Source organism: Chlorocebus sabaeus, chromosome 20, assembly GCF_047675955.1.
Source record: "Chlorocebus sabaeus isolate Y175 chromosome 20, mChlSab1.0.hap1, whole genome shotgun sequence".
In the NCBI taxonomy this organism is placed as follows: Eukaryota; Metazoa; Chordata; class Mammalia; order Primates; family Cercopithecidae; genus Chlorocebus; species Chlorocebus sabaeus.
The window spans coordinates 92,491,223-92,519,041 of NC_132923.1; the positions used below are offsets into that span (position 1 = coordinate 92,491,223).

At 44.4% G+C, this 27,819-nt stretch overlaps 1 protein-coding gene across 3 annotated transcripts in view; it reads right to left on the reverse strand.

The window, feature by feature from the left end:
* Window positions 1-26,348, reverse strand: part of RNF220 (ring finger protein 220) — a 247,230-nt gene extending 220,882 nt beyond the window's left edge. For 2 of the 3 annotated variants that reach the window (XM_007979016.3, XM_007979015.3), the window contains exon 1: window positions 25,606-26,348. In XM_007979016.3, the coding sequence (XP_007977207.1) occupies window positions 25,606-26,230 (625 nt within the window). In that variant the 5' untranslated portion in view covers window positions 26,231-26,348. Of the gene's footprint in view, window positions 1-14,173; window positions 14,314-25,605 lie in introns of those variants that run through there. The other variant, XM_073007376.1, reaches the window with a different exon arrangement.
* Between the last annotated feature and the right edge of the window lie 1,471 nt (window positions 26,349-27,819).

Below are 27,819 nucleotides of genomic sequence, written 5' to 3' on the forward strand. Positions count from 1 at the left end.
TAGTAAATGAGTAAGTGAAAAAGAAAGTAACAAACCAGCATTTGGTATGCCCCTACTTATACCAAAACACACTGATCTACGTGTCTATCTACTCATTAAAAGGAAGCTGGAATGATATATACCAAAATACTAATGATTTTTGTCTGTGTGTTTTATTCTCTTTCTCCACTAAAAATCATGGCAGATAGCCAGCGGGAGGTTCTCCATAGGATTCTGTGGTATAAGGTTTTTGTCTCCTTAAATGGGTCACAGGCCACCTAAGAAACATCCAGTACTAGGTTCCCTGGCTGATGTAGCTGTAAGCTCAATGGGAGCCTAGACTTTACCTGTATTATTCATAACTGTATCCGGAGGGCCCAAAATTGCCTGGCACATAGTAGGTATTCAATAAGTACTTGAATTAATGAATGATATCAGCGTACCAATTTTACATAATGACAGGCATATTAAAACATTACTTTGACAAAGTAAAACTGAAATACAGACCGGACGCAGAGGCTTACTCCTGTAATCCCAGCACTTTGGGAGGTCAAGGTGGGAGGATCACTTGAGCTCAGGAGTTTTGAGACTAGCATGGGCAACATTGTGAGACTCCATCTCTACAAAGAAAAAATTTTTTAACTAGCCGGGTGTAGGGGTATGTGCCTGTAGTCCCAGCTACTTGGGAGGCTGAGGTGTGAGGATCACTTGAGCCCAGAAGACTGAGGCCACAGTGAGCCACAATCACAACATTGCCCTCCAGCCTGGGTGACTGAGCAAAATGCTATCTCAAAAACAAAAAAACAAACTAAAGTACAAAATTTACCAAAATTGAAGCTAAAAACAAGACTTCCAAATAGTTGATCCTCTCTATACACTATTGCAATGCAGGAGGGCAGAAGTAAGTTTTCTTCCATATGTGTATTTTCCCAGAAGAGTCTGAGAAACAGTAAGTAGTGCCTTTGTAAGGCCTTTCCCAACCCCTCATGAGGCCAGGTATTACAATCTTTAATCTACAGATGAGAAAATGAAAGTTCAGTGGTTGCAAGGTCACACAGTTACACAGCAGATTGAATCAGGATTCAAATCTAGGCCTGTCTGCCTCCAGAACTCATCTGTGGTTTTGAGAGGTTGAAAGAAAGACAATGAAAAGGACATTGCAGATCATGACAGCTACTGTCTGCACTTCCTAACAAGTCACCATCCCTTACCCCTGAGCTCCCAGGTCTAAGAGGTGCTTTTCCTTAACCCTTGGAGAATCCAGAGGACGATTTGTCACCAGGGTTATTAGCATTTCTCCCTGGATATCGACAGCTTGTCTTTCCTCCCTCCAACCAGTGACTGATTTCTTCAAATGCTCGCCAAATACAGTCCAAGTCACCATGGTAAACGTATTGACAGAATCATATTAACAGCTACTGAGCATTTACAGGGTTGTAAGTTATGCAGGGGTTGGGGGGTGGGGGAAGATAAGAAAAAACACAGGGAAATAAAACAGGTTCAATCAGCAGTGACAATTATTTATTTAAAAGCTGCTGGTTGGAACAGTTTTTAGAATATATTTTAATTGCTAATTATGGTTTCTAACAGGAGAGTGGCCTCAATCAGAGTTGCTCCTCCTTAAAGCTAATCATTAATATTTTAGCGGCTTGGCTCAGAAACTGTGCTTATATGCAGTTGGCCCACCCACAGCTGTGTCTATGCAGTCGACTTTAGCTTTAGCCGCTCACTTGGAAACAGAAAGTCTACCGCATTGCTTGGTTTGCTGTACCACTCCCAAAGTGTGCTATTCCATTTGCCATAAGGCAGTAGTAGTCTTCTAAATCCTGACTTCTCTGAAGATTGAGGCTGGTTCAATAAGCAAAATTGTGCTCTAAGCCACCCAAACAACTGTCAGTTTTTCAAAGGAATGACCTATCTTTTCTAAGTTAATTTACACCTTTTACTGGGGGACATAAGTGTTGCCTTATGAAGATAGAGAATCCTGAAGAGTTTGTTTTCAGTTTCTAATTCCCTGGGCACTTCTATGTGAACCTCATAGCAAATAAGGTCAGCCTCCAGGCCCAGGGAGGTGTCGGGGGTAAACAGGCGAGAGTCGCTCCGGGGTCCCAAGAGTGTGAGTGTTTTGGCATAGCCCCATCTCCCAAGTTTCCAACTTCACATGCTTCTTAAGGAGAATCTAATCCTCAGGGGAGAATTTAATCTGTTCATTTGCACGCATCTCATCAGCACCCTGCTTTGTTGAGGACTGTTTGATGTCCTAAGGAAAAGACTTCGAAGTCTTTTAAAGCCTTTTTGATGTGAACCAGAAAATCACGTTTTGTCAAGAGTGCACTCAACTTGAACCTCAAAAGGTTCAGGACTCAGAAACCACACGGTTCAAGTGGGATTTAAACCGGGCAAAATCACTTCCTTGCCTTTCCCTGCAAGTCCCTCCCCGGCCTCTGTGCTAGCAGTTTCTGTACACTGTTGGGCCTTTTCCTCTTTCTTTTTATTCTCTTTTGCTCACACATGTGTATGCGCGCACACACACGATCTCGACAAGAAAACCTAGGGAAAAAGAAAAATATATTACCCCCCAAAAAGTGGCTGTCTTTCCACTAAGAGTAAAAGCAGTCTCCAGCTCCACTCTGTCCTCACAGATTCAGAATGGTCATTGCTGGGCCCCCCAGAGGCCCGGGCTGCTTTAGCTGAGGGTCAAATGATTTACAGAGCCAAACAACTATGATTACATCCTTAATCGAGGCATTTAACTAGGTACAAGACAAGAGCTCCCTGTGCTCCAGGGAGCTTTTGCAGAAAAAAGTGGAAACTTGCTTCAGGGACTTGTGTGTCAAGGAGGCACATACCTTAGGATGGTTCTGTTAAACTTGGAAATGGAAGAAGAGATTTGACTCCTCCTAAAATCAGAGGGAAGAACTGAGTAGACAGAGAGGATTCTAACCCTAACCTATCCAAAGGTTTCTTCTTTTTTTTTCCTCTTTTTTCTTTTCTTTTCTTTTTTCTTTTTTCTTTTTTTTTTTTTGAGATGGAGTCTCACTCTGTCACCCAGGATAGAGTGCAATGGCACGATCTTGGCTCACTGCAACCTCTGGTTCAAGTGATTCTCCTGCCTCAGCCTCCTGAGTAGCTGGGATTTCAGGCGCCTGCCACCACGCCCGGCTAATTTTTGTATTTTTAGTAGAGAGGGGGTTTCACCATGTTGGCCAGGCTGGTCTCAAACTCCTGACCTCAAGTGATCCGTCTACCTCAGCCTCCCAAAGTGTTGGGATTACAGGCGTGAGCCCCAGTGCCCAGCCTTTTTTTCTCTTTAGACTTGAAAATCCAGTTATTCAGAAGACAGCACAAGTTCAGATTCAGAAGACAGAGTCTCCATCATGCAAAGGTCCCAAGTGTTCCTCTTTATTCTAAGGAACTCTGGTGCCATGTTCCCCATGACTGTAATCACACTGAAGTTGCACTGACCACAATCTCAAGGTATCCTCATGTCCTGCTAACTGTAATAGTCACTATTTACTGACTGGCTACCATAAATCAGGCACCATGTTATAAATACATTATCTCATTTAATTTGTTCATTAAAACAAAACAGTGAGTCATCTTATTCCCATTGTGCAGCCATGGAAGCCCCAAGGCTCTGAGAGTTTAAATTACTTGCCCCAAAGCAACATAGCTAAGAAGTACCAGAAATGCAATTAAAGCCCAATTTGTTGCACTCCAAAGTCAACGTTCTTGGACTAGCACCATGTTGCTCAGCATGTTACGCTCCGTCGCAGATTTTTTGGTGTTTTTTTAGTCACTTCACGTTTTATAAATTTATTTATTTGGCATTTTTTGAGTACCTACTATGGGAAAAGTACTGTAGATATTTCAAAAACTATAAGACATTACTCCTTCCTTGTCTTTTTTTTTTTTTTTTTTAAGAGACAGGATCTTGCTGTGTTGCCCAAGCTAGAGTGCAATGGTGCAATCATAGCTCACTGCAGCCTTGAACTACTAGGCTCAAGTGATCCTCCCACTCAGCCTCCTGAGTAGCTGGGACTATAGGTGTGTGCTACCACATCCAGCTAATTTTTAATTTTTTTTTTTTTTTTTTTTAGCAATGGGGTCTTGCTGTGTTGCCCAGGTGGTTTCAAACTCCTGTGTGATGGCCTTTTCACAAGTCTTCTGTTACACTTTTCCCACATCAATCTGTTAGTCATGCAGTAGCCAAAGTAACCTTTTTTTTTTTTTTTTTTTTTTAAATACAGAGTCTCGCTCTGTCACCCAGGCTGGAGTGCAGTGGCATGATCTCTGCTCACTGCAAGCTCCGCTTCCTGGGTCCATGCCATTCTGCCTCAGCCTCCCCAGTAGCTGGGACTACAGGTGCCCACCACCACGCCTGGCTAATTTTTTTTTTTTTTTTTTTTTTTTTTTTTTTAGTAGAGATGGAGTTTCACCGAGTTAGCCAGGATAGTCTTGATCTCCTGACTTCATGGTCCACCCACCTCAGCCTCCCAAAGTGCTGGGATTACAGGCATAAGCCACCACGCCCAGCCCAAAGTAATCTTTTAAAGTGATAAATCACAACATGGTGATTTATATTTAAAACACTCTGTGGCTTCCTGATGAACCCAAAATAAAATCCAACTCTCCATGGCCTAAAAGATTTACAGAGGTCTGGCTCCTCTCCAACTCATCTCCTACCATATTCTCCCAAATTCATTCTGTCCCAGCCCTCAGGCCTTCTCTCTGCTCCTCAAACATTCCAAGACCCCCTATTCCCAAACCCTTACATAGTTGTGCCCGGCTCGTCATTTCATATTTCAATTCAAACATTATTCCAAGGGCATACGGAACATATTTGACACAGCAGGTCATTTTTTAAATGACAAATAACTAATCATGTAATAATCAGCCATAATAATTTTCTTGATTCTTTCATTTTAATATAAGCAGTTAATGATTTAAAAAATACATTTTATTTTATTTTATTTTTTGAGACAAAGTCTTGCTCTGTCACCCAGGCTGGAGTATAGTGGCACAATCTCGGCTCACTACAATCTCTGCCTCCCAGGCTCAAACAATTCTTGTGCCTCAGCTTCCGGAGTAGCTGGGACTACAGACAGGCACCACTGCACCAGCTAATTTTTGTATTTTTAGTAGAGATGGGGTTTCACCATGCTGGCCAGGCTGGTCTTGAACTCCTGGCCTCAGGCGGCCTCAGCCTCCCAAAGTGCTGGGATTACAGGCATGAGCCACCACACCTGGCCATTATGTTTTATTTTTAAAGATGTTCAAATTTAGTAAACTATTTACTAGGCAAACTAAAATTTGCACACACCAAACAAAAATATTACACCCTGCAGTTCATAGTTTATTTCACTGTTTTAAAACTTAAAAACATGTAAGAACTCCAAGTGGTCACAAAGAACTGCAGAATTGAAAAACCTCCAATTGTCGTGTCTTTATCTTTTACAGTTCATGTGCTGTCATTGTCTATTTTGAATACACTGCATAAATGCAGGAAGGAATATGCTGTGTCATGGGAGTTGGAGACACAAACTGTGTCCTATGGAAGTTCAACTGATTCTGAACTGTTACATACTTATTCCCAAATCAAGCTGAATTTGCAGATGTCAGGAGCCCACAGTACAACTGGAAGTTCTCCAAATTCTCCGTTATAGATGACGATGTTCATTAAAGGACAAATAATTAAAAAGTGCTAATTTGGCTGGGCATGGTGGCTCACACCTGTAATCCCAGCACTTTGGGAGGCTGAGGCAGGTGGATTACTTGAGGTCAAGAGTTCGAGACCAGCATGGTGAAACCCCATCTCTACAAAAAATACAAAAATTAGCCAGGTGTAGTGACGCACACCTGTAGTCCCAGCTACTTGGGAGGCTGAGGCAGGAGAATCACCTGAACCCCGGAGGCGGAGGTTGTAGTGAGCTGAGATCGCATCATTGCACTCCTCAGTACAATGCCTGGGCAACAGAGCGAGACTCAAAATTAAGACTGAGCAACAGAGCAAGACTCAAAAAAAAAAAAGTGAATTTGAAACTTACATACATATCAAAACTCAAGAGTAACCACAGCGTTTTTTTCAAACTTATACCAACAAAGTATTTTTGTGGGGAGAAATATTTTCCAGCTGACATTGTTTAAAATTGCCAGCACACGATGATATTAAAAAGCAGACCCAGAGCCTTTTGTGGTGGTGCACACCTGTAGTCCCAGCTACTGCTAAGGCTAATGCAGGAAGATCACTTGAGCCCAGGGGTTTGAGGTTGTAGTGCACTATAATCACACCTGTAAGAGCCACTGCACTCCAGCCTGGGCAACATAGCAAGACCCCGCTTCTAAACAAACAAACAGGCTGGGCATGGTGGCTCACGTCTGTAATCCCAGCACTTTGGGAGGCCAAGCAGGTGGATCATTTGAGGTCAGGAATTTGAAAGAGCCTGACCAACATGGTGAAACCCTGTCTCTACTAAAAATACAAAAATTAGCCGGGCATGGTGGTGGGCACCTGTAATCCCTGATACTTAGGAGGCTGAGACACAAGAATCACTTGAACCTGGGGGGGTGGAGCTTGCAGTGAGCCGAGATCACACCATTGCACTCCAGCCTGGGCAACAGAGCAAGAATCCATCTCAAAAAATAAATAAAACAAACAAACAAAAGCAGATCAACTTTTAGTTGATTATTGTTTTAAAATGCTTCTACAGAGTAGCAGGATCCTGTTCCCCACCTCAACACATACTTTATCACAATAAAAAAAATTCAAAGTGCTTTAACATGGGAAAACACAGGGTATTATTTAACACGGGGAAACACAGCTGTCTTATTTCATTTTTAAACTACCTTCACTATGTAGCTCCTAGACCAGTCTGTGCTTTTTGGACGGTAAAACTAAAATAATCATCAGTTAACCTTTTTACAAACTAACTCAGAAGAAAAAAGAAATTCAGAAAAGAAAACTGATTTTGTAAACACATACACAAATCAGACACTTTTCCAGCAATTTTGACTATAACCTATCCACTTGACCACTTAGAAGAAACAGAACCAAGTAGTAATTATAGAACGAGAGGAATTATTCAATTTTATCAATTCACCTCGCCAAGATTCAGTCATAAATGCTAGGTTATGAGTCTGTCCCATAATATAGTCTTCCGAATCATCTTTTAAAAATAAACTTTTGGCAGCCAGGCACAGTGGCTCACGCCTGTAATTCTAGCACTTTGGGAGGCCGAGGTGGGCGGATCACGAGGTCAGGAGTTCAAGACCAGCCTGGCCAAGATGGTGAAACCCCATCTCTACTAAAAATACAAAAAAATTAGCTGGGCTTGGTGGCAGGTGCCTATAATCCCAGCTACTCGGGAGGCTGAGGCAGATAATTGCTTGAACCCGGGAGGCAGAGGTTGCAGAGAGCCGAGATGGTGCCATTGCACTCCAGCCTGGGTGACAAAACGAGACTCAGTCTCAAAAAATAAAAACATAAATAAAAATAAACTTTTATTTTGGAATAGTTTCTAGATTTATGGAAAAATTGCAAAGATAGAAGAGGGTTTCCATATACTCTTCATCCAGTTGTCCCTATTACTAATATATTAGTAATATGGTAGATTTATCACAACTAATGAACCAATATTGATACATTATTAACTATATTTAGATTTCCTTAGTTTTTTTCCTAATATCCTTTTTTGTTTCAGTGTCTCCAAATTAACTTTTTAAAATCATAAACTAAATTTTTTAGTTATATGAATAATACATCACATGTTAACTATTCAAATACTGCAGAAGAGCATACAAGAAAAAGTATTACTCGCTTCTTCCTACCTAGTCATACTTCCCAGGGGAAACTAGCATGAACAGTTCCATATGTATCCCTCCAATGTTTTATATACATATACAAAGATAGACATGAATGTATGTTTTTTTCGATACAAAGAGGTTGTTTTTTCTCTGTACCTTGTTTTACAAATAAGCACTTATGGCTCTAACTCATTTTTTTAACCACTATGTAGTATTCTATAATATAGATATATCATTATTTATTTTACCAATTCCCTATCAGCGTACATTTAGATTGTTTCTGTTTTTTTTCCACATTACAAACAATATTATAAAGAACATACATCTTTTTTTTTTTTTTTTTTTTTTTTTTTTTGAGACGGAGTCTTGCTCTGTCGCCCAGGCTGGAGTGCAGTGGCCGGATCTCAGCTCACTGCAAGCTCCGCCTCCCAGGTTCACGCCATTCTCCTGGCTCAGCCTCCCGAGTAGCTGGGACTACAGGCGCCTGCCACCTCGCCCAGCTACTTTTTTTGTACTTTTTAGTAGAGACGGGGTTTCACCGTGTTCGCCAGGATGGTCTCGATCTCCTGACCTCGTGATCCGCCCGTCTCGGCCTCCTAAAGTGCTGGGATTACAGGCTTAAGCCACCGCGCCCGGCCAAGAACATACATCTTTAAGTACTTAACCCAACATATGTAGGATAAATTCTTAAGTCGAATCCCATCAAAGGATATTTGTATTTAAATTTTTTGTAGACAGACATTGCTGAAAGGCCCTCCAAAGAGCCTCTGCTGCCTTATAAGCCTACCAACCACACATCCAGGCCCTGTTTCCCCACTCCTTCATCAACAACTGTATGCCATCAAACAAATTACTCACAATTCCTTGAAATGCTTCACATTTTCCATCTTCCGACCTCCATCTCACGTTTTCCCTCCTTCTTTTTAGCTCTCTGGCTACTTTTGATTTTCTTCCCACCTTCCCTGTGAAGGTTGTCCTGTACTTTTTTCTACACTTAAACTCTTGACTCCCCTCCTCACTTCTCTAACATCATTCTTCCTGCTCACGAATGTCCCTTACAGTTTCTCTGCCGCTCAGCATGACTGAATAAAGAACAGACACTTCCTCTGCTCTCCCAGCCTGCTGGCCCTCCTGAACCAAGAGAGAATGTTAATAGGGACACCTGAAAATCCTTAATCTGGGTCAATATATTCAACTTGGTGTAATGCTAGAAGAAAACATCTGGAAGAATCTGCATTGTTTCCTTTGTTAAAATCTTATCTGTTATTTTTTTTCTATATTCCACACCTGGATAGGATTCCTTTCTTTAAAACGATAGCTCAAAATTGTTATTCATTATTCCCCCCAGCTTTTTTATTTAAGCTAGTGTTGGAGTGGAGGCAAAAGTAGAGGTGGAAGGAAAGAAAAAAAAAAATCCACAAGTGGCAGACTGAAGAGTAGGAATGAAAGTGCAGGGAGGGAAGAGGTGAGGAGGCAAAAGACAGTTTTGGGGAAAATGTCAACCTCTTAAGTCCTCTAAGAGTTCTTTACTTAATTTCATCACCACTTCCTTCATTCTAAAGCTCTAAAAACACAATCGGGGCAGGAGTGGGTTGGAGGGTGGGGCACAGTGGAAGGGGGAGTGAAAGTATCCAATTCCTCCAACTGCAACTTTCCCCCACCCCAACTTCTTATCCAGCAAAGCTCTATCCACCACCAGGAATCAGCTTAATAGAATAAACCACTTAGGGCTAAGGCTCAGAGGAACTCAAAGACCCCACAATCTCCTTGCCTATTAAGCCTCTTAGAAGTTAGAATGCTGCTAAAGAAAAGTGATATTATGGCCGAGCTCCTTAGAAAGAACACAAGGATGCGAAGTCGGAAAAGAGGGAGGCCAGTTTGGAGGTTTATGAGCATCCATCGTTAACTAAAGATGATGGGGCGGGGCGGGATAGTGGAGTGGGAGCGAAAGCAGCCAGCTGTGAGAACAGTGCTTGGAAGTCTTCAAGTTGAGATTTAGGAGAAGAGTATTTGTAGAATGTACAAATGTGATGAGCTCTAAATAAAGCCAAAGCCATTTTTTCCCCTTAAAGGGGAAAACACAGTCTTAAGCATTATGTAAGTAATTAGAAAATTGGAAAAATAAAGCAGCCTGCAATGGTTCCTTCCCAGCTCAAATTTCCCAATGATTCTAAGCATTCTATCACTTCCTCATCCTCTCCTCAAAATAGCTGGTAAAGAGTAAATGGTCCACAGACTTGCTATCTGAGTTGGCTGACCAGGCAGAGGCATAGAACAGGATTCATCAAGCCCTTTACTAAACCCAGAAAAAGTCCTTCTGGCTTACTGTCCTTCCTCGGGTGGGAGTTTAGTGTAGAATTCTAGTTCTTTCCACTCTGTGCCTTTTCGGGTATTTTAAAAAGGGGGTCATTGGGTGAGTGCTAAACTCATCCTTGCTCCAGCCCCCATATAACTGAAACCAAGAAGGAAAGACAACATTATAGATATCAACTCCTGAATATCAACTGGAAGATTTTTCAGCCGTAGGAAGACTTGTCATAAACTGCACAAACTTGTGAGAGTTCAGGGCTTGCTGAAGTCACTGTCCCCATAATGCAGTTAGGAGTAGAGGTAAGAGTTGGAGGAACCCAGTTTAAGAGACCTCAAATCTGTGCCCAAACCCTTATGTTAATTATACCTAACATTTATTGAAGGCGTACTTTGTGCCAGGCACTGTTCCTAGGACTTTATTTGTATTTTCTATTAACTCATTTAATCCTTATAACACCCCTAAGAGATTGATACTAGTGTTCATCCCACTTTACCCTGAGGAAATGGAGGCACAGAAAGAGTAGGTGCATCTGTCTCGTCTCACAGATTTAGCTCTTCTTAAACTACTATGTCTGTAAAGCGCAATGGGCATTAGCAGATACTAAATCATCCTCCTCCATCCCACCAAAGGGTACGTTTGACAAATTTTTTTTCTTAGATCATAACTAGTAAGTTCCAGGCAATGAACTGGGTACTGGGAACAGAGATCTTAGAATAGGACACAGCTCCTACCTCAAGGAACTCACAGTGCAGGGAGGGTGAAAAGGGCTTGTGAATGGGCCAAAATAAATTGTGCCTAAGGGCTGCCACACTGCAAAAGGCTCCTATCAATTTTTCAAGTATGGATACAGCCTGACATACATATATGAAGTGCTCAGAACAGTGTCTGGCACACAGTGAACAAATACAAGTATTATTCTTGTTACCTCGTGAATCTGACCCATAGGTCTCCCTCTCCTGGAGTGTCCTTCCTTCTCATTGACTCTGGAGTTAGACTGCCTGGGATCTGAACCTCTTCTCTCACACTTGTTTGTGTGACAATGGGCATACTGCTTAAACACTGTGCATCAGTTTCCTCATCTGTAAAATGGAGACAAACAACACCTATCTCATAGGGATTTTATGAGGATTAAATAAATTATTACCTGTAAAGCATTCAGAATAGTGCCTGACACATACAAAGTGCTCGAAGTGTCAGTTATTATTATTAGGAGTGATACTATGTTCTTCTCTTTGCCTGCAGTCATTTATTTCACTTGCAATAAAAAGACTGAATTTAAATGCATCTGGCTTGGTTAGTTTAAGGAGGATAGGAAGTCTCTGGGACTAAATGGGAGAACAGGACCCCTGGGAACTTGGAGGAATAACCCTGGAACTTGTTAATTAAGATCTTGTTAATGAATCTGCTTGTTAATGGTCTATTAAATAATCACACAATGAAGTTTACCGCACAAGTAAAGTCTTTTTCTTTCTTTCTTTTCCTTTTTTTTTTTTTTTTTTTTTGAGACAGAGTCTTGCTGTGTTACCCAGGCTCAAGTGCAGTGGCACAATCTGGCTCACTGCAACCTCTGTCTCTCCAGTTCAAGCAATTCTCCAGCCTTAGCCTCCCAGGTAGCTGGGATTACAGGCGTGTGCCACCATGCCCAACTAATTTTTGTATTTTTTAGTAGAGATGGGGTTTTGCCACGTTGCCCAGGCTGGTCTCGAACTCCTGACCTCAGGTGATCCGCCTGCGTTGGCCTCCCGAAGTGCTGGGATTACAGGAGTGAGCCACTACACCCAGCCTAGTAAAGCCTTTTTCAAATTCTTGCTCTTGCCAATCCTCGTGGCCCAGCTTTAACTTCTAAAGATCTCGCCCAAGGGGCGAACCCTTCCAAATCTGACAGGGACCTCTTCATCTTGTCATACTGGCCGACAGAGCATGGCTATTCTTGCAGCCTAGGAAAGGTCTCTAGGGCAGAAAGCCCTCTTCGTCTTGATTCTGCCTATCATCCCTCAGGCCAAAGCACTGTGCCTCTGAGCCAAAACATCTCCCTCCCCAAAATAGGAACAGAGTCACTGGCCCTGGAAACGGAAAAATAAAGATGCTCTGAGCTTTGCTGAGAAGAAGGCAAAGGGTAAACTTCTTTCAGTGGGAATTTAGCAGACAAAATTTCAGCTGAGATGTCACAGATCTGTATAGAAAATGGCCTGCCAACTTACATTCATAAAAAGTCTACAAGAATTGGGTAACTTCTGCCCCCAAACACCTAGAAAAATAGTGCTGCAGCCGGTCTCAGGGAATGCAGACTGTCTTCTGTAGCTCAACTTCAAGGAGGGAATGGCATGTCAGAGGGCTCCCTCTAGGTTGAACACTCAGGCATTTCATAAACTATTTTAGCCCCCGGAAGACCATGTTGCTCTTCAGACAGACGTAGACAGACATATTGCAAGTACCTATGTGTATGTGAGGGTATGGCATCTATACGGTTACTTTTAGATTACAAAACACATCTGGATTATTTACTTACTCAGCAACCCTGTAGGGTAGGGGAGGGATTGTCTGCCATCTCCCATTTTACATATGAGGAGCTGGAGCTCAGAGAAACAGAGACTTACCCAGTGTTACACGGCTAGTAAATGACAGGCCCGGAGCTTCTGATTGTGCTCTTGCCCTATCACTGAACCGTTCCTCTATTTCTAGTCATCACCTCCCACTTGTAAACGTGCCAGGAGGTGCCCAGTGTTATGGTGGATCCTGTGTGGCCCTTCAGACTATGTCCAAGTGCGTACAGCCAGCTGGCAACTCTGCAAACTCAACAGAAGAACAGTGATCCTGGGTTCATTCACTTTAACAACAAATATTTACCAAGTCGGGCACTACATGAGGGGACACGCTAGATGGAGTCACAGAAGGAGACAGACATGCACCCATGGGAGAGGCATAAGTAAGCAAATAGTTACAATTTAACGTGATGAGTGTTTTTAAAGGGGGAATTATGTTGGGGGAAAAAATGCCATCCCCAACTCCAGAAGCAAGGTTGACGACAGCATCCCCTCCTGCGCAGGTACCCAAAGCCCCTGAACCTCTCAGAGCAAGCCCCTAGTCACGGCTCACTGAACCTTCTACCTGGTGGCAGCTGCCCCTGGAAGGGTTAAAGCTTAAAGCAGAAAGCCAATCTGCAGGTGTTGGTGACTAATTCTGCCACTGAGAGATTCCTCTAACGCTCCAACTTTTATTTCTTTACAAATGAGCATTTGAAAGCTCAAGGGCTGTGGAATAGGAGAGAGGAGGCTGGCAAAACACACACACCAAACCCTCTCCAGCCCCTTCTTGGCAGAACAACAGCAGTGAGAAGATAAGCTGGCTGGAGCCCAAGGAGCACCGCAGCGCACAGTGGCCTCCTTTGCATCTGGCTAAGCACCTCCAGCCCCTCCGCTGGGCTACCTCATCATAATATTGCACCAAGAAGGGGAGGCCTGGGTACATACAGTCAGTTGATCAGCAATAAGACAGGCAGAGGGAGGCAATCCGAGGAGGAGCAGTGGCAGAGGGGGAGCTGGGACAGGTGGACAGATCCTCCCCGAGACAGGAGACTGGATGAGAAAGGTACTGTTTGTGAGCAGATCCCTGGGTCTTCACCCTTCCCCTGCCTGCCTAGACTCCTCAGTGGCCTTCCATCCTCTTCTTTCTTCACCCCCCAAGTCCTCACTCCCCTTTCTGCAAGGCCAAACACCTCGGCGAAACCTTCCCCTGAGACTTTCACCCTAGAAGAGTGATTCCTAAACCTTAAGGAGCACAAGATTCACCTGGGATGGCTGCTTGCTAAATATACAGTTTCTAAGCTGCATTCCTTATGATTGTGAATACGAAGTGTAGTGTGGGCCCTGGGAATGTGCATTATAAATAACATTCTTCACCCCACCCCCATCCCTGTCCCCATCCTCTACTACCACCACCACAAGTGATCTGAAGCAGACAGTCCTTAGATCACATTTTAGGAAAGCCAGCCTCAGGGATGACTCTCTTTTGAAATCCTAGTGCCCTTCCTGTCATTTTACACTATCATTTCTTTTTCATATATACAGTTTAGCTACTCACCTTAACTATAAGGTCGTCAAGAAGAGGAAGTATTATCTCCTACTTCTTTGATTCCCCTGCAAACAGCACCGAGCACAACGCTCTACACACAGGAGCTCAGGAAATGTTCGTGGATGTAGAGCGATGATGAAGATAAGAGGCCAGGGAAGGAAAACCACAGTGGGGATGGTGGAGTCCAGAGGCCCCGGCTAGAAGGAACTGTTTTTAGCATGCCGACGTGTGCCAGGCTGGAACAACGGTCTGCTTCGCCTTCTTTTTTCCCTTCCTCAATACTCTTGGCACGACACGCCTAACCTCCCTTGTGAAAGTCAAGCCTGAGCAATGCACCTCCCAGAGGAAACTTTGCCAAGAAACTCTGCCAAGAATCCCGGGTGCTGTGTGGCTCAGTTTAACGGCCAAGCGAGTACTCTAGGCCCTGAGACCTGTCATGTTTCCGGGTAGGGCAAAGGATACAGCTAAGCCTGAACTTTAGTAAAAGGATGAGGGCCCTTAATCTACCTCACTAAACATCAGCAGGGCAATGGCCCTCCTTCACTCAGCAAGTATTTCCTGAGTATCCACACAGTGCCAAGCACGGTTCTGGGTGCTCACGGGTCCTCTGGTGGTTAAGATAGCATATGTCATCAGAAAGCATTTTTCTAGTGACATATCTTTAGAAAGTTACTTTAAAAGCAGAACCCTAGATGATGGTGAGCCTCAGAGCCACATAAGCACCGAATGGACATTCTCAAGAATTCCTGGTTAAAGGATGAAGCGCTACAGACATCCAAGATCAGGTCTCAGGTCCTGGCAGGGAACAATTCTATTCTCACTTCATTGTGACAAATCCTTGGCAGTTCTGGAGTTCTTTCTTCCACTCTCAGATACTATAGTTTGTCCAAAAAAAGCAAACTGCTACTCCTAGCTCCTTTGAATAAACAACTCCTTCTTGATTTTCAGATATCAGCTTAAAGGTCACTTGCTCCAGAAAGCTATCCCTGACTCTTACACAAGATGAGATGCTCCAACGTCTAAGTCTCATGGCATGTTATATTTACCCTATGATGCAGTTTTCGCAGCATCCTGCAATTGCTAACTAAACTTTGAAGTCCAGTAAGGCAGGGACTATAATCTGTCTTGCGCATCAGTCTATTCCCAGTACCCAGAATGGTGCCTGGAACAATGTAGGCATGCAGTAAATACAGCTGAATGATTCAACGAACTAATGACTGCATCATATTTGACCAATGATACGGCAACTGAGTCATGTCTCACATACTCTGCCACAGTTTTATCCACTGCCACCAACAAATAGCTAAGATGAAGCAGTATTATTCCTTCTGTGGGACCAGTATCTTATGGAGGTAAAACTGGAGCTCACAGCGACACCCCAATACAAACTCCAGTAGGCACTTCTTATGGGATCAAAGATGGATTCAATACTACAGAGTCAATATAGTGTCATCAAGAGCCTGAGAGCTATTCTGGCCATGAGCCACAGACTTAGTTTCTCACAAGTCACTCAACTTCTCACAGGCTCAGCTTTCTCATGAAGAGGACAGTAGGCACTTTAGCAGCAGGTACTCTCTTTAAATAAAGAAGAAATGACAATAAAGATCTCCCCACACCATGATGGTAAGTTGGAAGGAGGCAGCATTTGCAGTGAAGCCTCGCTGTGGTTAGGAAAGGGTTAAACCCATGTCTGGGTTCTTTTCCCCCGTAAATCAGCCTTGACTGCTGCTCGGTCTGAATGAAGCCCCACCAGGTTGGCCTGTCAGGAAGGAAGCCCATGCGTCCAGACTTTTGTTGTTCTAAGGATTTTTTTTTTTTAATTTTACTGCTCAGGAAGGAAGCTGAAGCCTAGGCCCTAACTGCAGTCCTGCTGATTCCTCAGCTGAGCATGCACCACTGCCCTTACCGCTCCAGCTACCTCTCAGGCTCCGCTCCTTTTCTAGAATTCCTTCTGAACCATGATTTTGGCATTTGGACCTAAATCCCAGACTTTCCCCTTTTTTAAGAACCAAAAATTAAGAACATTCAGCATTTCCCTTCCTACCTAGCACACACCTTTGTGACCATATGTGGGAAAGGCTGAGGACAGACAGGGAGCAGAATTGGGTGCTCCATGACCTTCAGAGACACTTTACTTCGAAAGGCGAGCTGAACCCTTCCTTTAAATGGAGCCATGAAGGAGTTGATAGAGACTGAGGTATCAGATGACTGGCCTCCAACAGCTATTTCTGTTACAAACATGTGTGGACATGAGGCTCTTCAAACATGAGCTACTCTATTTAAATAACAGACTCAAATCCGAAGTCCTCAGGCACAGAGTCAGTCTTCCCCACTCCCATCCTTCTACTCCCCACCTCTCCCACTGACATGCAGAGTCATTCTCTGGTATTCCCAAGTCCCATGGGGCTTTTTTTCTACAAAGAGAAAAACACTGAGTTTATTTGTGCCTTCAGGGTAATGGACAGCCCTCTTTTAGTCCTAGGAGAATGCACATAGACACTATGCCCCGCCCAACCCTGCCCTCCCCTTCCCCCTGCTAATCCCTCCCCAGGCAGCACCCCCATCTCAGTCCTGCTGCTGTATTTCTCTTCTGACCTACAAGGCCCCTTCAAGCCCTGTCCTAAGCCTCCCCCAAGCAGAAACAATCCATCATGCTGTGGGACTGTGACACACACAGATGGGGGAAGGTTCACAGATCTGTCTCACATAGGCAAGAGGGTAAAAGTGTCCGTATAACTTAAAATCTAAGGACACACGAGAAACCCAGGGATTGTGAATTCAAATACTGGTCAAATACTATTACAGCAAATCTCATTACATGTAGTCCGAATCTCTATCACACACAAATTCTAATAACCCATTGATTTCAAACAATATCCAGTAATATAAAATTTCAGAATAAGAAAATACCGTGAGATTTGGCTTTTTTAACCCAGGCCACTGCCTAGATATCCAACCCTAGTCAAGTCCTCTCCCGACTCCCAGACTCAGTTTCTCTAACTCGACTACTACCTTGCTTCTAAATAAAACAAGGGAGAAAGAGGTCAGGAGGACACCAGGGCTAATCCTGGTGGATGGTTAATAATGAAGGGAGGAGAAGTAGCTAGCCATCACAGAAATGGGCTTTCAAGCCTTTCTCCCTCCCTCTTTCCACATTGCCATAAGGCATGAGTATGTGAAAGGACCCTACATACATTGCTAGTTGTTAATGACCCTGTGTTTGGCTACATCGGTGCTTCTAACAAGGAAGGTTATACCACCAGATTGTCCTTGAAATAATAATAGTAACTAAGTATTGAACACTTAGTATGTGTGAGAAACTGTTCCAAGCATTATCTGTGTATTTAATCTCATTAGTCCTTCCCAACAACCCTTTAAGTTTGTGTAATTCCCATTTTGCAGGTAAGAATACTGAGGCCCAGAGAGATTAGGTAACCTGCCCGGTATCAGAAGGCAAGTAAGCTAACAGGTCAGGACTTAACTCCAGAGGCCAAACTCATAATGACTATGTTATATTGCCTCCCCGCCTTTGATCTGAAACACCTTCAAGTTGAGGCTCAAAGGGGCAAATATAGCTTTTATTCCTCTAACAGGTATTTATTATGCTAGGCCTCTCTGACTTGCTTTAAATCAAACCCCCAGAAGCAAGGTCAAATGAGAGCGATATAGGATTAGCTGGCACCTAAATGGGAATCATATACCTGAAAATAAAGCGAAGGCCTCTCCAGGGCTGGCCCTTGCCACTTCCCTACAGCTTTCTGTCTCTGCAGCACTAAGATGGATGTAAAGCCATAAGTCTAGTCTGCAAATGAATTTCGGTGGAAAAAGACGACTCTTGCCTGGTAAGTCACACTCAAACTTACTGGGCTTGATTTCCCATAAGACTGTACAAAAGGTTCCTTCTTCACTCACATAGCTCCAGATTTTCCTAAAGCTTCAGATCTGTTGACAGAATGTACTGGACACAGCACCATGTCTCCCCACCAAAAGCACAACTTTCATTTCTTCTAGGTTGTCTTCAACCAGAACGCATTCCACAGAGAAAACTGACAGCCACATATCCGAATTGCCAGATGGTTACATGTGTCTACAAAACCTCCACATCATTGACTGTTTCCAACTTCGGCCAGGATCTAGGTAGAAACTTTTTTCTAAAATACACACCAAAAGCAGATCCGTATGTGTGAACTCCACGATAGGGGATGTAATGCTGTGGGAAAACATTTGGAGAGGGGATAGACTCCAATCTCACGTTTCTAAGGGTTAGGAGAAATAAGTAGATTTAAATTTTTGTTAAGTTATAAACAATTTTGTATTAACAGTATCCCAAGTAATAAAATAAGTCTATATTTGAGAAAGGTTATTTCACAAACTCTTGGAAAACTCCCTCCCTACCTTTGTAATCATGACACCTCAAGGCATAAATAAGTCCTTCCTTTATTTCCTCAAACCTCTATGCCTTTGGGATAGCATAGTCCTACACATACTGTTCTGTGCAATGCTGAAGAGTGGTAAGATAATGAAAACTTAAAAGTAAAAACTAGATTATAATCACCACCCTTAAGGTATTCAATATGCAATGAACCCCTTTATATGACTGGTACCTGGCAAAAAATAGTAATTTTTTTAAACACTAAAACTAAAGTAGTGTGATTAAGATAACAGAAAGGTCCAATCCATTGGGTAAGGCTGGAAGATGATAAATTCCTTCTGTTTACTTAGCATCTACCAGGTGTTCTGATTCATACCACAGCCTATGATTTCTCCAGGCCCAACATGTAGTCCCAGTCCAGGATCTTTTCCTGGAAAAGGCGTAAGAAAGTTCTTTCGCAGAAGATTCTCCTTCTTGCTGCAAAGAAAGAGATACTTACAAATTCCTACCGTGTAGCACACATGTGAAGTTACAAAGGATAGCAACACATTCTGTTCAACCATACATGCCACAATTTAAATAATACTTAAAAAAAAATTTAAAGGCATTTTAGTTGATATATAGCAATAAATTATCCTTCAGTCTGCAGTTCATCTCTCTTTAAGACGGGATAAAACGGTGCTGGGAAATGCTGTTAAACTCTTAGGAGCAAATATGCAAGTCCAAACTATATTGCTATTTTGGTGTTTAAAAATACTGTGGATTTTACAATGAAATGTACCATCACTCCAAATCTCAAGTATTTATAAAGAGCACGTCCCAACGTGTGCTTTGATATTTATTAACCACATGAATGTGGTTAATAAGTGGTTAATAAGAGTTAAAAATAAGAAAACCTATTATAAAAATATAACTCTATTAAATATGTTGTCACTTCAAATCTCAATTATTTACAAAGAATACATTTCAATGTGTGCTAACATTTATTAACCAGATGGATATAGTTAATAAGGGTTAAAAATAAGAAAACCAATATAAAAGTATAATTCTATTTTCCAGTTTCCTCTTCCCTGCCTAATGAGGAAAGGGGATGGGGAGGGACAGCAACTTTTGTTATTTGGATACAATGTGTGTTTTTTTTTTGTTTTCAAACAAAAAAGGGCCACAAAATAATCAACCTGGGGCCGCTGACCGGAAGGCAGCCCCGGAAAACTTCCCGTGGGAAGAGTTCCAGAAATTGCCCGGACTTTAACAAGTCCCGCTGTGCTGGCTGCGAGCCTCAGACCGTCAGAGGCCACCGCGACTCGCCTTGCCCGAATGCCAGCAATCCCGCCGAAGCACGGAGCCCTGGACTTAGGAAACATTCCCCGGAACATTTTTACAGATTTGAAAAGCAGGAAGGGAAAAACATTTCGAGCCGAAAGGAGAAATCTCAGAGTCCTGGGGGCACCGAGGGGCCAGCGAGGTCCCCAGGCACTGTACACACGTCCAACCTCCCTCCTCCACGCGCCCTGCTCCCCCACCCTCTTCCCATCCCTCCTCCCCCAGGCAGAACCCTCCCCACGCAGTGGCCATCCCCACGCCCGCGCTGTGTCCCCTTCACGCCCCGTGCACCCACTAGCGCCTCCTGCGCGCTCCCATGCACCCCGACGTCGCGTGGGCGCCCCCCCTTATCCCTCACCCCGGTCCCCACTCTCTTCTGCTCAGACGGCGTAGAGGAAACCGATCGGGGACTGGGTTCTTAGTGCGACTTGGGGGCGCGGGGACGTGGAGGGCGAGGCGGGGCAGGGCGGGGGGCGCGACGGGCTCTCGTGTGTGCGGCCGCGGGCTGGGCGCTCCCGGCTCTCCAGGCGGCGCGCGGAGTCCTCCCGCGGCCTCCAAGTGCGGCAGAGCGACGGCGAGATCACCAACATTTCCGAAACCACTTGCAAGCCGCCTCGGTGGCGGAGGCTGGGGGGGGTCCCTTGCAAGTGAGCGAACGGGGCCCACTTCGTGGCCTGGTCTCCCCGGGGCCCGTTCTCGAGCCTCTCCGCGCCCCCTCCCCCAGACGATCAATTACCAGCCACCCTTCTGCCGGGAGCGGCGAGGGGCTGGCGGGCGGCCGCGAGGATACGGCAGCCCGGATCACTTCTGCATGACAATTGATGGGAGGGAGGGCGCGGGGCGAGGAAGGAGGACGGCTGCGGTGTCCGTTTTCTCACCATGGTGATTAGGCATTCCGGCCGTAAGAGGAGGCAGCCGGCGCACAGAGCGGCGCGGCGTGGAGCGAGGGCAGGGGAAGAGCGGGAGCACAGCTAAAGCGAGCCCAGCCGCCGGGCGAGCGGCGCACCGAGCCAAGCCAAGCCAGGCCAGATGGCTCTGCAGCCATCAGGGACCGCTCCCGTCCAGCCCGGCTCCACTTTAGCTGTGCAAACATTTCTTTATCCCAACAAGACAATTAAACCCAGCAGCATGAAAAAGAGTCTCCATGACTGTGTGGGGAGTGAACAACCAGAAACAACCACACACATCACAGGAGTTCTTGCCCCCGGGGAGTGGGGGAGAACCCGGGAGCAGCTGAGGGAGAGTCAGGCTAGGTCTGGGCAGTCAGGACAGAGGGAAGCATCTGACCCAGCTCTTCTGGCGATTTGCCGGCCCTTTCCCAGTGGTCATCTGTCCCAGCTGCAACCCAGAGGTGCAGCCTGGCCACCTGGCATGCCCCAAACATTCTCCCTAGCAAGAGCAACTCTCCTAAAAGCCCAGAGTGGAGTCCCTGCCCACTCCACTCCCAGAGCCCTTGGAAAGTATCCCCTTCACCCCAGCCCTCCCCATTCCAGGCTGCCTTTGGCCTAGATGGGCTCAGCTGATTTGACTGTTAGAACACAGGGTCTTCAATGATACACGCCTTTATAAAGACACAGAGTACAAAATACCATCTCCTACTCAGGGCTTTTGGGACCCAAGAATGGCTGCCCAAGTACATCAAAGATGAGAGCAAAGCGGAACATCCAGGAGCTGCTGTGAGCCATCAGGTTTCCTGCCTCCCTGTGACTCTGCCTGACCACAGTGAAGGTCAAGGAAAGAGGGCAAAGTCAAGCCACTTATGGTCAGTGCCCAGTGTCCATCCCTGGGGTAAAGCCAGAAGGCAGGGCCAGTCACCGCTCCACGTGGGCAGTTCTGGGCCCTCTCGGCCCTGTGGTGAGCATGTACACTTTGCCAACTCCAATCTGGGCTGAGTGGATAGGCTGGCAGGCTGGCCAAAGGCTGTGTCACACAGGCAGGAATCTGGGCACAGGGGCAGCCTGAAGAGAACCATCAGGAAATGCACACGACAGGAGTCAGAATACTAAGGGGGTAATAAATGTACAGATTCTAACACAAGACAGCAGACAATACTTATCTTCCCTTTTGTTGTAAAGTTTCCTTAATGAGGAAATGTTTATTTTAAAGGCCCTAGGAAACATCGCTGTAGACACTTCATATGTAAGGCACACGTGAACTATTTGTAATTGGTCCATAAATTTTAGCATTATTTCCCTGGACAACAAGCCTTGGGGACTGGTTCGGGGAGTGACAATAAACAGGAGTTACCTCAGTCCCCTTCCTGGGGAATTACGCATCCTCCATGAATGGCTTCTCACAAAACGCTTCTCCCATTTTCCAGGGCAAGTCAGTCAGTCCTGTAGAGTAAAGGCTGCTTGTTTCCCATAGAGCCCAACACCTCCCTCAGGAATCACCTGTGAAGCCAGGTGGCTGGACAGGCGAGCAAACCAGAATCACCTACCAGGAAAGATGATGTTTGACCCAAATAGCTATGTTTCTGTCTACAAAAATGCGTGTTTAATCACAAAAGAAATCCTGCCTACCACTACCCAGATTTAAGAAAGAACATGTGTGCATTACACCATGTCTGCAGGCCTCTCTTTCCAGTGGGCTCGCAAGTGGACATATCTGCATATTGATGCAGTGTGTGAGCAGGGGGTGGCTGCAACAGTAAAAACTGTCAGTGTTTCCATTATACAACTGATTTCTTAATGACCTAAAACTCAGTCATAAAAACTTCTGCTCTAAGTAAAGGACACACATCCCCATTCTCACCCCCCGCCCCCACCCACCAACAAAACTCTAAAGCTAAATGCTTACTTCGGAGTTTGACTGCTGCATTTAATTAAAATGTTTAAAAAATATTTTATGAAAAGATATTTACATGAAGAGAACTGAAAAACGAGTCAACCAAATCAGCAATTAACTCTAAATTTTAAGAATAAATATATATACATATATACACATATATGTGTGTGTATATATTAACCATATATGGTTAATTTGGGCAATCTGGCAAAAGCACTGTGTCCTATCACTCTGCTGGTCTGAACACTTTTTATCCTCTGTCTTTTCATATCCCCATCCCCCGTCACCGCCCCCATCTGCCCCTGAAGCTCTCTCTCCCTTTGGAAGCAGTCTTGTATACTGTCACTCGATTATCTGAGAAATATTACTTATTTCAAAACGGTTCTGTAGGGAGGACCTGAAAGGCATCTAGTGGGAATAATCAGGCCTTCTAACGGCCCTTAAATATGTATTTACATAAAGCAGACCATAAATATTCCGACACACGTCGGCATATGACAGGAGCCAAGAAAGCTGCTGCAGACTTTGTCTTAGTGCCTCTTCAACCCTTCCTTACAGAAAAATACTTCTCCTGCCTTCCAAAAATTCGCAATCAAAAGCACAAATGCTATCCAGTGTGACCCAGTGAGGGATGTGCTAACCACCTAAGGTAAGGAAGGGAAGAAAGAGCACAAATCCAGGGTGACCACAGGGTAGCACAGCCTCCTTTTCACTTTACACCTCTGTTTCTTATTAAAGATTAGTCACAAATGCAACTCTGGATAATAACGTGGGTGTACAAACACCCTCCCCTCACAGACACTCCTATAGGTTTTATGCTTGTGTACAAGGAAAAAAGGAGAACACAAGGTACTCTATAAGGGAAGAATATTTTAAATGAAAGAAGAAAAGGACTCCAATTTCTATAACACTACATTGGAAATAAAGAAGTTTCCCCAGCCTTCTGATCAGAATCTCATTAATTTCAAGGTCAGAATTCCATTTCACTTTGGGAGACAGACTCATTTAATTTTTCTCCACCCAGGCGTATTCCTGTGTGAGGGATCCATCTCCATGGGGGATGCCACCACCACACAATGCAAACCAGGCAAACAGAAGAGTTATGGCTTTGACACTCAGAGAGGAATGGATATCCACATCTATGAGTTCTGACTTGACTAACAAGCTTCCTCCTGCTCTGGAGTCTGATACAGGTTTGGGCTAAAAAGATAGAAAAATGGAGACAAGCTGGATCTGTTAGGTAAGAAGAGAGGGATCTCAATCTCCAGATGTTACTTTGTGGCATATTAGTTATGAGAGGATTTAATTTTCAACTTGTATTTGGAGGGAAAAAAAAGGGTAGAACCTGTCATACCCTAACACAAGGCAGTTTTAGCTGGAGGTCACATTACAACTAGCCTTGATCACTTACACATCACCGGACAAGCAAAAACTAAACTAAAATAAAATAAAATTGACCAACACAATGCCGATACCTGTTCAGCAGGTATATCCAAGAAGCAGGATCACAAGACACACAAGTCAACAGAAAGTGAAAAGGTGAAAGAGAGCCAAAGCCAAAGTGAGAGGACAACACTAGCAGTGGTGCTGTCAGCCAGCAGCCTTCTCCCTTAAGTGGGGAGGTCTCCGGCTTACAGACGCTGACATAAAAGACACACTTGCAACATATTTCAAAACCAAAGAGCGATGGATTTACAAGGCAGGTTGATTTTATGATGACTTTTATTGAAAAGGTACGCTGGGTTTAGGCAGATGCCTTTTAGCGCAGGAAAGTTAACACAGTGCCTAATTCAAGGAGACAGCCTGAGGAAGCAGTGGCGACAGGGGAGAGAGCTGCAATGTCTCTATTACTCTCCTCGGCATCATAAAGAGGAGGGAAAAAATGGTATTCGTGTTGGTGGTTATAGAGAGGACGGGAGCATGAAAAAATAGAGAAAAGGGGAAGGCAAACCTCAGATGTAGTTTTCTTAAGAAAATAAAATGAAGCAAATCTGAGAACAAAGGGTTGGGTGGAAAAAACACCCTCAGTTCATAAATTCTCACCAGGCTTGAAGAAAACTGCTCTGTCTACCCACAGCCCAAAAGCTTCAAAACACAATTATTTTCTGATTATATTAGAGCAAAAGATTGCAGGGTTCAGCACTCCTAGTCTACAAGTTCCAAATAAAGGTTTAGTTCCAGCTATGAGTAAGTGTAGCCAGAGCCCAACAAGGCACTTGGAGAACATGAGAAAAAACTGTTTCATAAGCAGAAATTAATAATAGTTGTGAACATCAAATATGGAGCAGTCCCACAGGTCAACCGTGTCTAGTCCTAAAAGTGAGCCCCAGGATAAGCATCCAGCAAACCTGTGAAATCCCAAGAGAAGTCGGCTTTCTAGCCTTGCGATCGCAAGGAAAACACAGCTGTTTGAAATGCTTTATGGTGATTGACGACACCTTTGTCCTTCTCTGAAAAATAGCCTGATGTGGACAAGGGCTGAGAGTTGTGAAAATAGAATCACGTAGAGTCTGCTGGATGTGATACAATGGAAAAGCTAAAAAATAACACTAAGATCAGACAAACATAATGAGGACAGCAAAGAGAGGAGGGGTGGACATGTTTCTTTAGGCCCCCTAAATTCCCTAGGAGCCGACACTTCTTAATGAAATGACATTTACTCCACTACATCAGTGGTACCCCTCTTCACTCCAGTCCTCAGAGAATAAGCCCACCATGACCCGGAGAGAAAGGCTGTGCTGGGGCCACCTTGCCTCTGGCTACTTTCAGAAAAACATTTCAAGAACTATCAGTGCTCACTGATGAGAGACAAGCAAAGGTTAGCACTCCACAGCTAGCGAAAGGGAAGTAGTTGGCCCTTCCCGTTACTAGGAGCATGCAAAACGCCACCGACCTGTTGAACATCACAGTGAGGCAGGGCTTACTGCGGGTAAGGGAGGGCTCGAACCAAAGTACTTACATCTGTCATTCCGATCCTCTGGGCTAGATGATGCTTCCCGATCAGAAATGAGGCCAGAGACAGCAAAAATCTTCTTCCCAGTGTCATCAACCTTTAGTGAACCGGGGGAGCTAGATGGCAGCTGTGTCCCAAAGTCATATTCCTTGCCATCTGCATCTGAGAAGCGTAAGTGGGGAGATTCTGTGTCATGGCAGTTCTTAAGTCGCTTGGCCGGCGTAAAGGCTGACTGATAGCTCTCCCGGTCCTCGGTGGAGGCAAAGGGCCGGAAAGCCCCCACACCACTATGATTCAGCATACTGATTGGGGTGCAATCTAGATTTGGGGGAGCAAATTGAGGATGGAGGTGTAGTAGAGAAGGGGGGAAATCACGATTGGCAAAAGTGCCTGGCACCCCACCTTGCCGATGGTACATAGAGGCAAAGGTATAGGAACCGTTGGTGAAAGGAATATGCACGTCCTTGTCAACTGAGACAGGTACACCAAAGGGTCGTGGCTGCTGACAAGGGATGGAAGCATCACGGCTGGCCTCAGCCGTGGATGCCAGGACCATCAGTGCTGGGGATGCCAGAGGGTTGGGAAGGTAGGATGAGTTCTCCATCTTGAAGGCTGCCCGGTGTAAGTCCATCGGAGTCTCTTTCTGTGGCCGGCGTTACACAAGAAGCAGTCTTCCCTGGGAGGGAGGCCAAGCGGCACCTTGGGTTAGGGCAGGGAATATTACTGGGGAATCATTCCCTTCTAAGACCTGTAGAAACAGCAAAGAGAAAAAAAGAAGAGGGAGGAAAGTCAGGGGGAGGAAAAAAAGGGAAACCCCCAAGTGATCGAAACACCATCCTTCTGGCTTACAGATGCTCGGGCAAGAGACACCACAGGCTTTAGGAGCCAGTGGGCAGCAGCATCAGACCATTTTCATTCAGGAAAATCAATAGACAACTTACTGTGATGTACGCGTAGCTGACTTTGGTCCCTACACATTCCGGGTGAAATGCGCCTGAGCCCAGCAAAGAAAAAAATATCATAAAACCTCCAAATACGATATTCCCTGAACAAATGAGCTTTGGAAGGCCAAGCCATCCAGTAGATTAAGTGGGGGTCTATGTTTTAAAGTGCTTCCACCTGCATCCACAGGCCACTCATGGCAGGCCTGATGTTCAGAGACCACATTCTACATATACGATTCCCCACATATGCATCCTCTCTTCATCTCCCCTAACAACTCCCTGATACTGAAATATCCCTAATTCAAGTTCATCCAGACCAGGAGCACTTGTACATATTAGTTAGTACAAAGTATACACATGGATAAATGATACACATTGGCACATACATACACACACACTCACACATCTTCATGTATCATCTGTTTCCAGAAAAAAGTGCTATGTGAACAAACAGCATTAACATTTATTTTGATGCACACCCCTCTCTAATCACATGGGCTTTCTATTTCTCTTTTCTGAGAAGGAACAAAACCTTCATCAATAAAATGCCTGGCGTCTCTGACAATATTTAAAACCATAATGGGTGCCTTTGGCATACGCTCTCTAGAAGCGTCTGTCTTCTAAGGGCAGCAAAGAACGGATCGGTAATTTTAGTTACTAATGCACTCACTCTTAAGTAGATTTGTAAACTGCCTTGGATTTGCCATTAACATTTAGAACAAAATGTTAACAAAATTTCTGACTTATTTTGCTCTGCTTATTGGCCCAGTTAGAGCTGATGTCCAATAAAGGCCCTCGGAACAAATTGGAGTTCGGAGAGACTTCTTTCAGTTTCCCTTGTAAATTTAGGTTGTACATTTTCATAGTCGCTGGTTCCATTCCAAAGTGTATTTTGAGTGGGGGCTGGGAGAAGGGCTATATATCAAAAGCTAGGACAACATAAAGATGAATACCAGGACTTATTACATCAAAAATATACATGAAATAGAAACTTAATGAAACTCAAAGCATAACCAAAAATCACCGTCTGCTACAAATTACAGCCTTTAAATGGAGAGTCATATCAGAAATAAAATCTACCTCCTTCCTTTTAAAAAGCCCACCTGGAGTATCTTTGGTATTCCCTCAAATGGAGAAACCTCAGTTAAACGGTAGCTGAATCCTCCTGGCTTAATGCAGTGCAAAGAGAGTATTTCCTTCTCCCATCCTGTAGCAGACGTGTCAATGACTGTTATTAATTGGGAAGATGAGTGGACACCATCAGACTGCTTCCTCA